This window comes from Manacus candei, unplaced genomic scaffold (assembly GCF_025592945.1).
Source record: "Manacus candei isolate 608988 ecotype Guabito, Panama unplaced genomic scaffold, ASM2559294v1 h1tg000018l, whole genome shotgun sequence".
NCBI lineage: Eukaryota > Metazoa > Chordata > Aves > Passeriformes > Pipridae > Manacus > Manacus candei.
Genome location: NW_026138066.1, coordinates 21,361,143 through 21,377,197, shown reverse-complemented (window position 1 = coordinate 21,377,197; position 16,055 = coordinate 21,361,143). Strand labels below are relative to the sequence as shown.

General features: G+C 39.3%; 1 protein-coding gene across 4 annotated transcripts in view; it reads left to right on the top strand.

Annotated features, from left to right (window-relative positions):
* PIK3C2G (phosphatidylinositol-4-phosphate 3-kinase catalytic subunit type 2 gamma) overlaps positions 1–16,055 on the top strand; it is a 206,915-nt gene that overhangs the window by 176,072 nt on the left and 14,788 nt on the right. For all 4 annotated transcript variants that reach the window (XM_051784414.1, XM_051784415.1, XM_051784417.1 and 1 more), the window contains one exon: positions 5,306–5,400. In XM_051784414.1, coding sequence (XP_051640374.1) covers positions 5,306–5,400 — 95 coding nt within the window. The remainder of the gene's footprint in view (positions 1–5,305; positions 5,401–16,055) is intronic.

The window sequence follows — 16,055 nt, the reverse complement described above, 5'->3', positions numbered from 1 at the left end:
GTGGAAGAAGATGAACTTAGCTCTAAATGAGCTACCTCAGCTATCAGAGGAACACCTGCCATACTTGTGCTAATCACCCACTTGAAAAATTATTTTCATATATGTTTGTCTGTTCTTCTTCTGATTGTCAGACTTAGGCTGCTGCCATACCCTAGTGAGCTCACTGAAATCTTTGCTGCAGGGCATTTGCACGCAGTTGTTGTCCAGAGAAGACACAAGTCCAGCTAAGGCAGGAGGTGGCTGATCATGCCAAGCTGCCAGGTAGCAAACAAGGAGTTGCTGGGAAGAGCACAGTGGCCCTGGAGGCTCTTGCTTGCTGAGGGTGCTCAGAAAGTCTTGATTTAAAAGTAAACTCTGTAGTAATGCCAGAGTCAGTCTGGGGAGGAATTAAGTTCACAGAGCCTGCCAGAGAGAGGTAATTACCATGAAAAAAAGTATGTTCTTTCCTCACAGATATCATTGCTTTCCAAGGTTATGAGGGTCTTAATATTAGTCTGTTTTGAAAAATAACTCAGGTTTAATATGGGCTGTAGCTTTGCATGGATGTGGTGATTTCTCTCTTAGCCTTTATGCAAGCAAATAATCTGTCTCTTAGTTAGGATCAATATAAAATAAAATTAATGCCCAATAGGATCAGGTTATGAATTTTGATCAAACCAGCATCTTTCTCTTACACTGCTTTAATTTATAAATGTTGTAGGTAATTACACTTACTAAAGTAAAATATAAATTAAAATTTATGAATTTGTACTTTGCTCCTGGTGATGAAGAGATTAAAAATCAATGCTAAATTTATTTTGACATGAATACTGAATCAGTGCTCCCAGTGCGGTGAATTCTGAATTATACTGAATATTGTCAACATTTCATTATACCAAGCTCACTACAAGGCAGTGAGAGCAGATAGAGCAGATGTCAGGAATGATTTCACAGACAGCCTTTCATTAGGGCCCTTTTAAAAAAGGAGAAAGAAAACATATCAAAAACATTTTTATATCAATCTTGTTTACTTTTCTCTTGAGTTTATATCTCCTGAAAATATTAATAATTCAGACTGTATTGGTTTTGCTGTGGGTTATAACACTGTACAGCCCAGGACCAGTTCTGATGTGTAATTAGTGCTCCATGGCTTTTTATGGATTTCTGTGGCTTCTGTCCTTGTAGTACAGAAGAGGGACTGGCTCCATGTCCTTCTAAAGGAAGATCCAAGCTTTCCAAGAGAACTGTAATATGATATTCCTCTCCATGCAGAATCACAGTCCTCATGAGTAGTCCCTGAGGAGAACAGCCTGTTTTGCTCATGTTATGTAGTGTTTTGATCTTCTGAAGTTGCTCATTCTTGATGTAAAGCTTTTGCCACAAGTTGTGTTCCTGATTTAGTCACATTTAGACTTTTTTGCTGGCCATAAGTACCTCTGGTTGGCTTGGAGAACAGAACCACTGAGATAGTCAGTGTATTTACAGCTGACTGTATGAAGTCAGATACATTGGAGGCTCCTAAACCCAGCTAAAGCAGGCAGATGGTTGGCTTGGGGCGTTCAACCCTAGCCCAGGGAAACCAAACAGGTTCCAGTACTCTTTGATGCCAGATGTCAAAACAGAAGAAAGGTCTAAGAAAAATCTGAGGGTGCAGAATACAGAATAATACTGAGCTCCCCAATGGCAGTGTGTTGACAGTTAGCTAATTAGTTTTTCCACATTGCTTTGCAGTTCACGTGTGAAATGCAATGTATTATTAAATTAGAGTTTCCCTATTGATTTTGTTGGTAGCATCTTCCTCGCCGTTTCCATTCCTCATGCATCGTGCAAAATGTAATGCAGGGCTTAATTTAAAATGCTGCTAATGGAAACATTGCACAAATGACAGAATGTGGAGCTGGTAGGTCTCCAACATGCAAGAAAAGGCCATCTAGATAAAGAAAACAACTAACTGCATCCTTGACCATTGTGAAGATCATTTTACCTTCAGTAGAAATCTGAAAAACAATTGCCTTCATTTTGTCATTTGAAAAGATGAAAGGACTCACAGTTTTCTTGTGTTTATGTTACTTGATAAGAGATTATAAACTGGCAGAGTGTTTGAGGTTTTTTGGGTTCTCATTGGGTGTTTGTCAGCTTTTGCATTGACACCAGCGAGGGAAAATCAATCCCTGGGAGGGGAATCTTGCTTCAGCTGTAGTCAGTGCAGCTTTGTCCTGTATCTACAACAGAGCAGCATTTGGTCTTTGTCTATAATGGAGTGCAAGTAGAGCATGACACTTCCTAAAAATGCAGGGCCTGAGTTCAAGTCCATCTGCCCAAACTGGATAGAGCAGAAGTAATTATTGTATTTGTATTCTATTATCATTTGAAGCTAAAATCACCTGGACTTCAGAGAGGCCATGACTTAGCACTGAGTGTGGGAAAAACTAAAATATACCCGCTAAGAGTAACTCGTTTTTATTATAAGTGAAAGATGTTTCTTCCATTTTTATCAGATTTCCCATGCTCTCTTTTTTTTTCTTTCTCTTCCTTTTATTTTTTTTCATTTGTTCTCTATTTATCACATAGTAAGAGCAAATATTTTAGTAGTTATCATCCCATAGAGTCTGTTTCAGACTTCATTTTACATATTCAGCTAGAAATGCATTTTCCCCTCCCATGTTTCTCATGAATTTCAGCTTGGTTAGAAACTTATTTGCATTTGTTATTTTAAAATAAATAAATAAATAAATAAATAAATAAATAAATAAATAAATGGACAATTCCCACAGAGAAATTCCTTGACTGGGTATAAGCACCACACTGGAAAACTTAAGTAATGTGAAAAAAGGTGCTGGTAGTGCTGGTAGGAGGGGGAAGGCACAGGGATCAGATGGATTCTGATGATGTAATTTAGCCTCTGAAATGCTTAACTGCTCAGGGTGAGTCACTGCAACTCACAAATTAACAGAGCCCCGCAGGTGAATTGTGCCCTTACACTAAAACACAACTCCCCTTGTGTTATACCATGTGTAATGGTCTAGGATTCTACATTTCCTGTTGCAGCTTAAAGGCAAAAGGACTCAGAGCTTTAAAAAAAAAAAAACAACTTGGTAAAGTGACTTTGCATGAAGAGGGGATGAACTGATTTTTCTGGGCTTCTTCTTACCCTGGAAAAAACTCAGCATTGTCTGGTTCATGGAGTTTTCATTCCCTATCCCTCCCTGTTCTTATTTGCATGCCACAAGAAAATGAAATAAGGTACAGTCTTGCCAAGTGATTCGTCAAGGTTCATAAGGGAGAATAACAAATGAAGAGCTGCAACTCAGTGTTCTAAGTCCCAGCTTAGTGATTTCTTTGTAAGATTTCAATTCTTCAAGAGTATTTCAGGCCCTTCTTTAATTAGGATGTGATTAAAAATGTATTTTTATCATCTCTAAAGGGAAGAAATTGGAGATGGATTCATATTCTCAAATTCCATTCCAAACATCAGAAACTCAGAAGTGCTGATATCCAGGGCTGCCTGGAAAAATTATGTTATGGCATTTGTGTGTTATTTTTAATTCATTTGAGTTCCTTTCCTTGAGATAAATGGCAATTGCACTGGTGCTCTGGTTGTCAGTAGTACATGACACCACTGTCATTCTGTCTGCTTAGTGGTTATTTTAGCCTCTGTTCACTCCAGAGGTTACACATTTGGTTTCTTCGGAAAAATACAGCCAGTGTGGCTTGTTCATTATAAGTTCCCCTTTGAGAGGAGAGGCTGAGGAGGGGGAGTTTGATTTCTTGCTCTCACAGTGCTGGCTGTGAGAGCCCTGGTGCACGTGTGGGACAGAGAGAGCAAGAGTGCAACAGAGAGTGTAGAGGTGTCTGCTGAGGCTGGAAGGGAGATGTGAGAACCCTGCCTGCTGCTGAGGGTCAACAGTCCTGATGCTCTCTGAAAAGCCTCTTGCTGACAGCTCACAACCCTCGTGCATGATGGTTGTTCTTTCATTTTCATCATCCTTTCTCATTCCTTCTGCTTCTTAGAAGGTATGTTTCCATTTAAAGGATTAATTGCTACTATATTGTCTCGTGTCATTATCTCACCCTGTGGTGGGTTTAAGGACTGTGTGTCAGTGACAGATCCCAAGGTACGTGCAGGGGAGCAGGACTTCTCTGACTGAGGTCTCAAGCTCAACCACTTCTTGAATGGGGAGGCAGGAGAGCAGAGCCCAGCTCATGAGACATCACTGTTTTGTCATAAGGTTAGCAGGACTGAGTTCTTACTTTTTCAAGTGCAGTAAATACCTAATACTTGTTTGTAATACAGCTTTGGTCTCATTAAGTGAAGCCCTGTTTGCATAAATAAAACCAGGCTACTTCACACAGGCAGTATCTGGACTGTCTTTGATTGTGACCACGTGGGGAGAACCCAAGGTCTCAGACCAGGTAGTTTAAAATTGCTCATGTCCACCCTCAGAAGAAACTCAGCCAAATAAGAAGGTCACACAGATATTGAGGAGGGGTTGTGTTCACCACTACCTGGTTTACTGTGGTAAAAGGCACCTGTATTTTCTTTCCTGTCCCTGCAGGGCAGGTAAACCACCTTACTTACCCAGCTTCAAGGACACACCTTTTTGGCAGTGAGGACAAGCTGGCTCAGTGCCTCCAGCAGAAAGATGGAACAGGACATGCTTAGTCATTTCTTCTGCATTATGAGACTGATCCTTCTAGCCTGGAAAATGAAAAATGTTTTTTTTCCAGTGGGAGTGGAATCAAGCTCTTTAAGTGCATTTTAGTGGAAAAATCTGTGAAGGCAATGGGTTGCATGAAAAACAGCCTGGAACAGTAAAAGTACACAATGAGGAAGGGAGAATTTATATATGATAGATGCAGATGTTGTTTCTCTAATTTGTTTTGGAACTAGTCAGGAAACTTGCTCTTTTTTCTTTCCTTTTTTAGTTTTTTTTCTGTTCTGTTGGGAACTGAAAAAAGAAAAAAAATCCGGTGTTTTTAACCAGACAAGAGAATTGCATCAATAGTGAATAGTGTCATCAATGACTGCCAAAAAACCAACCCAATTATTTGTCACTCAAGCATAAATTTCCCACTGAATTTCAGATTGATGGCAATTAGAAAACAAAAAAATTTTACTGTCAGTTCATAAACAGGAAAGAAAATGAGCACTGCATGTCAGACCACTTTCTTCCATCCCACTCCTTATCTGTGTCCTAATTTCATCCCTGATTTAAACATGCAGTAGGTTCTTTTTATATATTAGTTAGGATGTACTTCAGTATTTTACAGATCAACTTCCTCTGAGCTGTTAACTAAAAAAATCAAACTATCTGTCCTTTTTTAGGTCCTCAGTCAACTGGTCATAAGCCTGGAGTACAGTTAGTCATATCCTACGAGAACACACGCCTGACAATAATGTTGAAACACATGAGGAACATTGTGAGTACTTTTGTTGTGATGTATAGTTCGTAAGTCCTTGCATTTGCAGAGTGCTGTGAAAACATTAATCTTCAAACACTCTTTCTGGGATAACTAATTTTAGCTCAAAGTAATGACAATGCTGTTCTGTCACTATTTAGCAATTGGGTTTTTTTTTTCCTTTGAGCTCACTGAGTATGGTTACAGATGTGGGACAGATACGGAAACTGGATTTCCTTGGTGGCTGGTAATGACCTTTTCCATGAAAACCAATTCTGATACTGTTTTGGCCTCTCAGCTGACACATTTTGACACCAGTCAGACACAGGGCATCACACCACCGCATGACTTTTTGTAATACAGCTTTGGTCTCATTAAGTGAAGCCCTGTTTACATAAGTAAAACCAGGCTACTTCACACAGGCAGTATCTGAACTGTCTTTGATTGTGACCACGTGGGGAGAACCCAAGGTCTCAGACCAGGTAGTTTAAAATTGCTCGTGTCCACCCTCAGGAGAAATACTGCCAAATAAGAAGGTCACACAGATATTGAGGAGGGGTTGTGTTCACCCCCTCAGCATGTCAGTCTGGCATTATGGATTGGTTATCCATACATTTCCTTCTAGTCTAGCACGGCTGCCTACGAGCAGGGCAGAGCTCAGCAGAGGAAGCAGTGGTGTGTTTTAAGCAGCAATGTCGTTCTCTGCGACGCTCAGCTTTGTAGCACAGTCTCTGTCAGGGAGGTAAATGCTGTGCATTCCTGGAGCCAGGCTATGGGAGGGGGAAGCTGGTAGTGCTCCTGCAGCACGAGGCAGGTGGAACTGGCTGATGAAGGTGTCGTGAGAGATCTTCCTGGGCCATGTGCAGTCTCTCGGCTGAAGGAGCGTGTCGACTGTTCTGTAACGAGTTCAGCACCCAGATGTGCTCTTGAATTCCCAGTGGCTCATGTCTCAAGTAATGGCTGTGGCAAGAGACCCTATCTTTGTTTAGCTAGGGGACTAAAGCATTTATTAATTGTTGTGGGTTCTGATTGCATACACCGATGCCCCCTCCATCCCAAACTGGATTGCTGTCGCTTTCCCAAACTAAGAAGTTTATGTGAGCACCAGCCAGTAATAAAATAAGGCTGAATGTTTAATTAGTTGTATGATACACATGAGGCTTATGTAGCTCTTACTGTTCTCTGTTGGCCGCTCTGGCTTCTGAATTGCAACTCAAGCACGTTCATTTTGATCTGTAACATTCAATACATCTCTGTCCTGAGACTTGATTTCTGTTTCCTGTGTGCTGCCTTGACAGAAGAAATCAGCCTCCGCTGACAGGTCCAATTTGTACAAACTTTACCTTCAGGATGTATCATAAGACCCTCTTTTTTTTTTTTTCTGTTGTGCTTTTTAAATGTAAATGACTTTGATAAACTTCTGGTAAAGTTCTAGTGGGAGGGGCATATTTAAGTGTTTGCCATGCTGATGATGTCATTGGGTGTTTAAGGAGAGAATGTGGGGATGCAGAGAGTTACAGGGGTTGGAATTAGTCTTTCTCTTTATTTCTTCATTCAGAGTTCAGTTCTTTTCATTTTATGGAAATGGGCAATACAACTTTAAGTTATTGTCTGCTTTTGTAAGTAGGCAACTTAAATCAAATCCATTTTAGTGAGTTTGCAGAGAAGTGGTAGGAGCCCCATTCAGTAAGACTGGCCATGATTCATGACTTGAAAATAAGGTCATTGTTTTGGCAGCCTAACTTAGGCAATGATGCTTTTAAATCCTGGACTTCCAATTCTTTCCTTCCATCTGGCCATCCATCCTTCAACATCTGATCTGAAATATGAAATTGTACTGCTTCGGGGTACAGTGCTACTGGACTACCTTCAGACTAGCAACCTATAATAGAAAGGTTCTTAATCCTATTACTAATATTCTGTGCTTTCCAGTCATATAGTCCATCTCTCTGACGTGCTATCTTTTCTTTTGTCTTGCCTTGCCTTGCCTTTTTGCCTTGCCTTTTTTTTTGGTTGACCTGAACAGGGATTTTAAAAGCATGCCAAGATCATATCTTATTCAAGACGTGTTAAAGCTATTTCAGGTATATTCTGCCTTTTGCAGAGTCTCACTAATTATATTTTAGTGGTTCATCTGTGCAGAGATTACTTTGCTATCTTGTTTTATTTCAGAATTTATAGTAAATAATTTTTGTGCTGCTCTTCCCTATTTAATTTATCTCTATAAAGAGGTTTTATGATGTGTTCAGATGTGAAAATAATTGTAGTGGGCCAAATTAATCCCAAATGTAGCTTCGTAGAACTGACAGAAATTGTGATAGAGATTTTTGATCCATGCAAATAAATTTTATTTAGTATTTGTGTGAGTTTACTTCTAGGGGTTTTAATAGGACATCTAGATCCTGCCATGAAAATCCTATATTGATATATAATGCACAAGAGACTCCCTAAAGAGCTGGTGTTTATGGCCACTGTCAAGTGTCATACGGGTTCTTTAAAGGAGGAAGCCAAAAGACTACAATGCTATAGCTTTGCAGGAGTTTTTCCTGTTAGGAAAGCCTGTCCTGCTTGAAGAAAACTCTATCAAAAAATTCTTCAGAGACAAATAATGGAAAAGAACAGCTTTATAGATTTTGTGACTGGAAAGGCCCATTAATCTAACTGAACCTCCTGTAAAGAATAGGCTGTATTTTTTCACTGAGAAAATACTTGCAGCCAAGGCACTGTTTGAACACAGAGATGTTAAGACTGGTTGTTAATGTTTGCCTACAGTTTAAGACTGTGGGTGCACAATGAAGACAAGTTCTGTTAAACAGATATTTATAAGATACTAAAAATGTTTCAGTCTCAAGATTTCCCTCAGCAATTCATGGTTTCATTTGAATTCTGTGATTCTGTAAGTCAGCTGGCTTACTGCTTCTGCTTATGATTTGAATGGCATCACCATGACTGCTGAGGAAAAAAACTTTAAATCCAATTTTCAAACATACAAAAGCCATGATGGTAATAAAATGAAATTTTCCAAACATATCTATCCATAATTGTAAGTCAGTCTCTTGGGGCATTGCTTGCTCCTCTCAAAGGCAGATGGTGCAACACTGGGCTATACTGCATAGGGAGTACAGGCAGTATTGCCTTGATAAATTGAGGCTGGGATAAAAGGAAACATTTGTGTAGCGGTGAAAACCATAGAGGCCTGGAGAGTTTGCCTCTGGAGTCATGGAGGATGTGGCAGCTGGAGGGGATGAGACAGGGCAGGCTTATTCTGCACATACAGTAGCACAGTGCCTGGCAAAGCACACTAAGTGGTCTTAGGAGGAATACACAGGAGCCCAGGGGAGGTTTGTTTTGGCATCTGAAAGGATTTGTTAGCCAAGAGCAGAAACAGTCCAGTTGTGGCAGCACAATACCCAGGAAAGCAGCAGTAGGCAGGAACAGGAGCACAGTCTGCCTTAAAAGCATAGGCTTGTAGATCAGTGCAAGAGGTGTGGAGATGGATTTATGAAAATTGAAAGACGCATAGGTTTTGAACTTGAAATGTTCAAGTTCAGTTCTGCTCACCTGTATTAACCAACACAGAGAATGGGGGATACCAAGACCCTACCAGGTCTCACAGAGGGCATACTGTGGGCGAGCTTAGTTCCACACAGCCAGAAACAGCCAGGCTACCTGCTGGTGCTGCTGGGCTCACTCACTGCTCAAGAGACAGCAGAGGCAACAGAAATGGCCATTTTGGAAGGTCAGAAAAGCTTGGCTAGCATATTTCCTTTCCAGCTTCACAGAGAAGCAGAAGAGAACAGTGGTTCTCTTCAGCGTTGGCTCAGGAGGAAGTGTGCTTTCTCAGCTGATTTCATTGCCATGACTTCAGGCATCCCCTGTTTTCCCAGATAAGCAGCTAAACTTTCAATCCTCACTGCTAAACATTTTTGCCCATTACTTCTTGTGGACAGAATAAGTCCTCAGGGGTAGAGGGGAGGTGAAACAAAGCCAACTTATCCTCAGCCTTATGCCAATAAATGTAAAATGTTACTAGAATTCAGGAAAGCATGCGTGGGTGATGAATTCAGAACCGATTTTACAGGGGGAAAATTTGCTGGAAGAAAAATAAACTCCTACAGTTCTCTGCAAATCTACTTCCAGCTTTCTTTTTATAAAAACTCTGAAGCTGTCACGTACCACTCTTGGTGATTAATGATTCTGGGATAGCTGATATGTGGGTGACAAATTAGTAATCAGCTTTAGGATTACACAGACATCCAGCCTCTTTTCCATTTCGTGTCCTACGCCATCCGAGTACAAATTGCTTCCCAAAATGTTTGTGAGATGTGATGGCTTGAATGTGTTGTGAAGAAAGGTGAGAGCCAAGCTTTCCCAAACCCAAAGGGATGAAGACTAAGCCTGCAGGTACAGGGCTGTAGGGAAGATCCCACATACAGTACAGGTAGATGCTCCTCTGCCTTTGCTGAGTTTTGTCTCAAGCTTGCTTGGGTAAGGGTTGGGATTTTTGTTCAGTGTTAGTTGGTTCCTCTCATGGGCTCACTAACTTTTACACTTTATGGCTATCACTATATAGGTTTAAATGGAAAATATATACTACCTGCCAACAATGCAATGCCTGCCAGCTAAATAAAAAGCCACATTATCCTTTCGGAATATTATGAATGTATACTGCTTTCCTTGCTGCAGTCCGTGGAACAATCAACAGGGATTGGAATGAAGTTGCATAGGGAGGCAAACCTGGTCATCCTGGGATAGAAACAAGAGAAAAAAAAATGTCTTTGAGCTGAACAAAAGTTATCCAAAGAGCATCAGTGACTGAATGAAACCAGCAGCCTGGCTGATGGATGGAGGTAATGCATTCAGATGAAGTTCTCCCTACACTGGCACAGGAAAACAAAATAAAAAGCCACAGGGAGAAAGCTGTTGTACTTAGTCTAGCTTATAAAGAATTTGGATTTAATTTTATATTCATAGGAAATGCTTTTACTTTTAAAATGAAAGGAAATTAGCTTAGATAGACTGTGTTCTCTTTTGGACTAAAATTAGCTGAACACCTCTAAACAAAGAGTGCAACTACTCAACAGTAGTTTAAATTGGAAAGAGATGAGGTCTGTTCTTGTGGCACAGGGATTACTGTTGGATTTGAACATATTTGTTATGAAAGGTGTTTGACAAATATGTTGTACAGAAAGTTGTGTTATTATTTCTTGTTAAACCCTTTAATCTGTCACAGTCACAGTACTGCCTCAGCTCTAAATTCTAACTGCTCATTTTAAAATAAGTAATTCTTTACATAGTTGATATGTGTTGAATAAGATTAAAAAAAAGCAACAACAAACAGTGAGCTCTGTTTAATAGTATGAGTGATCTGGGAGATGAAAGTGAAAATAAATTAAATTTGCCACTGGTTGCAAATGAAGAAGACATTAAAAATAATAGTGGAGACAGAGCAAGATCAAGAGAATAAAAGTAATTTCCAGAACCCTACAACCAGCTTGGACAAATGAAAAGTATTTCCTCAGGGAGGTAGAGATCTATATCCCAGAGTAATGTGAAGATAAAACAAGCAAATGGTGAGACATGAGGTTGCTATGAGATGCCAATGAGAAAGGCCAGATCCTGGTGTCATGGTGCAGAAAGAAAGCAGTTCATCTTTATAAGGCTTTGATAGTAACATATTTCTCTCAGGATGGTTTTTTTAACTAGAATACAAGTTCAAAGAACAGTTCTCAGTAGGGTTACTTAGGAGTGATTGATTCTTCAGGAGTGATTTATTGTTGCTGAAACTTAACTTAGTTAAGAACAGACTAACAAGGACAGGAGTCAATTGTGCAAATATTTAAGGGAGAAGGCAGCAAGGTTCAGGAGGAATTATTTAGCACACTGAGCAAAAACGTAAGTAGAGGTAATGAGAGCTAATTAAGGAGCAGAAATTGCATGCCTCATGTAGTGAAATGCTTTCTTACAAAGGGAGATGGCAAGCTCTAGAATAATCGAAAGAAAAGTGGAGAGAGCTCTGTACAGTTTGAGAAATTAAGCATACTTTGGATCAGGCATATGCAGACTTTTGTAACTAATTAAGAAATTGAGAAGAAAAATAGTACAGGATGAAGACACAGATAACAGTCTCACTGTTTCTTTGTGCATTTTTATATTCACTTACTATCTGGGCCTAGACAAGGAGAGAAAAGAATATGTATGTGAAAAAAAGAAACAACAACAGCATTTGCTTGTGTTTCTTTTTTCAAAAGCTAATTTTCTTTCATACCCTCTAACAGGCAGCAATGCTCTTTAATCCTGAGTGTTTTCAAAAGCAAAGTGAAATGGGAATTTGTCTTAAGTACTTTTTCTCCTCTGTACTTTATTCAAAAGAGAAGAAATTCTATGTTTCTAAGGGTCAAACTACATCAGTCTTATCTCAGCCAGTGTCATAGACTCTGAGACTAAATAGTAATCTGAAAATTAAGTGTTCCAAGCACAACAATAATACAGGGTTGAAAGCAATGGAATTTAGTTTCTTGTTGGTTTGGTGGTAATTCTGAAATAAAACCTTCAGAGGCTTGTTCATGAAATCTGCTCTCTGCATTATACAGCCTGCACCAACATTGCTTATCCACAGAATAATAATATTTTAAAGCATGACTGAACCTTGATTTCTTTCATCTATGCAAAAGAAAAATGGAGTTAAATGACTTAATGATAGTATACAGTGTGTGATTCAAGAATCTAGAACATGTCACCTCTTTCTCTTACAGAAACAAAGTGTTCTATGTGATTCTCAAATCTTTTACTGGGAGTTGTACATTCACACTTTGGTTATACAGTCACATGATTTATATTATTTTTGTAGCCTTGGTAACTTTCTGATTCCAGAGCACTATAGAAATAAAGGCTTGGGAGAGACACCCTTATGACCTTCTGGGTATCACGGGCCAGCTTTCATCTTATTTGCTTCATCTGAGCAGGTTTACATGGGCTTTCCTCTCAAATGACTGAAGCAGATCAGAAACGTTTTACATAGTTGTTAGAAAGCCCTGAGTCTTTTGGGATGCAGGCTATTTCCCAGAACTGTCTTTCTCCTTAAAAAACAAACAGATGAACAAACCTGGTTTTGTTAAATATTTAACAAATAGTTCTTCTTCACTTTGAAAATCCCGATGTCTGTGTTCCTTGGTGTAACTGGAGTGGGAATCAGTTTGCAACTGAGATACTTATGTACGTGGTGTGCTGGAATCACATTTCCATCACATTGTGGTGGATCAGTTGCCTCATCATGGTTATTTTCAATACCATGAATTATTTTGCTTGACCTCCAGTGACCACTCCAGGATGGTCCATTTTCCCATAAAGCCTATATCATATTTCCAGCTGCATACACACCTTCTGTCATCCGTGGTGACATGAGGCAGCAGCATTTTAGAAGCTGGATCCTTGTCTAGATGACTAAGCTCTCATTTGATCAGTGGAGACCTAAACTCCATTTTCCTGAGTCTACAGGAGATGACTGAACATGTCCCATCTGGCCTCCAGCTGCCACTGCAGAAGAGGAGGGCCTGTGTCATATCTGACAGTTTAAGCAGATATCTCAAGCATCTTTTGTGCTTCAAATTGGGCCAGGCACCAACATGTGGGCAATTTAACCAAGCCAAGCCAGGAGATGCCCACAGTACAACAGGTTGAATCTCCTTCTGGCCTCCCTCCTCAACAGCATGACAAGAGATCAGCTGAGACTTCACAGGGCACTTATATACCCACCTTATGTGCACACCAGGACAGGTCAGCACTGGGATATTCTGCCCAGGACTGGTGTGCTCATTGCAGTGTGTTAGCTGAGGTGCTTGCTTTCCCTCTCAGTGACCTTGGAGAGTGTTGGTTGTTGGGTTGCTCTTTACAGATTTTGTGGCTCAGGACAGCTCTAGACCCTGTTTTTGCTGGCACAGTTCTCCCTGCCAGGAATGAGGTGTAAAGCCAGGCTGCCCAAGTCCTGGCTATTGTACTACAGGTGGGCTGATGGGGAAGCTGAAGATACTGGACATAAGCTGTATTTGGATATTCAAGTCAACAACATGGATGGAGCATCTCTGCATTTTTATCATAGTAAATGACAAAGCCATCTGGAGGTTCCTTCCACTGACACTGCCAGATTTCTGAAAGGTAGAAAATGCCTGCTCAAAAAATGCTTTCTAGAACTTTCCTGACAGCAAAATATATGTTGTTCTAAAACCAACTTATCTTTTTGTTTCCCCGCATTAAATTGAGATAAAGCTAATTTCTTTTTTGGTTGCCTGACCTCCATGTCAGTGACCTCTGCCACAGTGTGTCTTCTCTCTTTATTACATACCCAGATGCATGCATCAAAAAGGAAAGAACTTAGGAAAAGGAATGAGGTATTTCAGAGAGAAAATGGAAAAAAATTGTATCAGAGAATGTAATACAATAATTCCTATCTTGTAGAGAAGCAGTAAAGTATTTTTTAATTTTAAGTGCAAAAAGCAGTTGTTTGGGAAAAAAAAAATACCTTATTTGTGCAATCCCTTTTGGCCAGTTGCTTTTGTGATTTGTCTTGCCAATAGCAGAGAGTGCAGGGTGCACCATAGTGATATAGTGGATTGTCTTCTTTTGTAATTATTATGTGGTTACTGCAAATGTGATTTTATTTTTAATTTTCTTTGAAGCAGTTTGAAGATATTTTGTGAGAGGAAAATTAAAAGCCTGGTAGCAGAGTGGAATAGAGATGTTCAGTGCTTTGGGACATGCAGAGCCCAGAGGAGAAACAAAGAAGGATCTTTGGTCCCGCGTTAGGATTGATGAAGTAGCAACACAGCCACCTGTTCACACAGCAATCCTGTTTCTCCTGAAGGTTTATATATCTTATTAATCTGTTTTTGAAGGCACCTCTTGCTTTGTAATATACCAGTTTCTCAGCTCTTTAAGTTTAGAAGTAGCCCAGAGGATGTTCTCTTTTCCTTAGACAGAGGCTGTATTTGCTAATTAGGCTACAACTTTGGAAGACAGGATTTAGCCTTTCTCTGTGAAGTTACACAGGGACTCGGAGAAAGTGAAAGACAATGTAGCAGCAGTGATGGCTTTTCCACATTTCTTACTAATTTTAATTTAAGTCTAGAGGCAGATAGTAATTTATAAAGGTTACTGCGGTGCAAGGCTGATTTCTTCTGTGGATTTTTTTCTAATCCTCCTTTATTGGATGATAATCAAATCCACCTAATGTCTACGCTTCTTATACAGACATTTTGCTTTGTAGCTGTGAAGGTTTTTTCTAACCATTTGTTATAGTGATATGGTTTTTAAAGGGGTAAAGATGTCTTGATATTAAACATTAAGGAATATTTTGCAGTCCTTCGCTATGTAAATAATCTCATGGTGGTGTATGTAAGAACACAAGATGAAGGTAAAGTATAGGAAAACTAAGGAAACTACTGGACAAAGTGAATTATTTTTATTTGGGGGCAGTAGCTGTAATGGGAGTCTTTCTAAAGGCTGGATATCTTTTTTTTTTTTCACTGAAGAACAGGAAGAAAGCAACTGAGATTTTAAAATGTCCAGGAAATTAATTTTTTAGGGAAGAAGGGAAGTTATTTATAAAGGAGAAAAGGTGGCATTAGTTAATACATGTTACCTTTGATCATTATTTTTTATTGTCAAGATGGTTGAAAATGAAAAATGGGAAAAAGAGAACAGCAGCTGGAACTATCAAATGTTCAGGAGCCATCAATCTGTTTCACTCTAGGACAAAAGGTGATCTGCATGTCTAACACTAACAAAAAGTGATGGCATGATTTAAATGTTAGGAAAAAGTCACCTGAAAAGGAAATTTTATGTCACTTAGGAAGACGTGAGTTTTAAAAACGTTTCACAATAAATTATCGCTAAAGTACATATGTTAAAAATCATAAAACTTTCTTCAAAATTCCCATGGGTATGGCCCAACATTCATACTGGCTGCCAAAACACTAAATAGTTTAATATATGGCAAATTTAGAAGTAGCTAGTAGCTGTCGTAATGGTGAAGGGAGAAAAGTCATTAGGATAATGCAAGTCTTGTGGAAAAATTAATTGAATTTCATCTGTTATTTCCCTGCTACAGCTACTATATTTAAAATTAAATTACACAAGATATAACCTATCAGAGGTGTGGGTTTCTGTAAGTAAATATCAACTTTTTTGTTTTGGAAAATAATATTGAAATGAAAAATGGAACACAGCCATAACAGATACAGGTCTGTACTGAATTAGAGATGTGGAAAGTAGTAAATCCAGACTGTTATTTCCTCTCCCTCACTTCTACTCATTCTTAAGTATTTCTATCACCTTCTGCCCGACTTTAGAAGAAAAAAATAAAATAAACTACTTTTTTAAACATATATACAGGCAATTGTAAATGAGTTCCTTAAAAACACCTGTCATTATCAAGGTCAGGTAGGCTGGTCATTCTCTGAGAAAATCATTCCATCATCACTTGGTTGTATTTGAAGGAAGCACAGGGAGTCAGCTCCTAAATTCAAATTTTTTTTATTGGTAGATCAAAATCAGTGGGTTTTTTGTGGTTATTTTGTCCCCAGGCATATCAAGGGGAGCTATGGTAGTTCTGTTGGGAGCTTGGTTTTGTATCTGTCCAGCCTTACAGATTTTTATGGCTTGGATTTATTCGCAAGCAT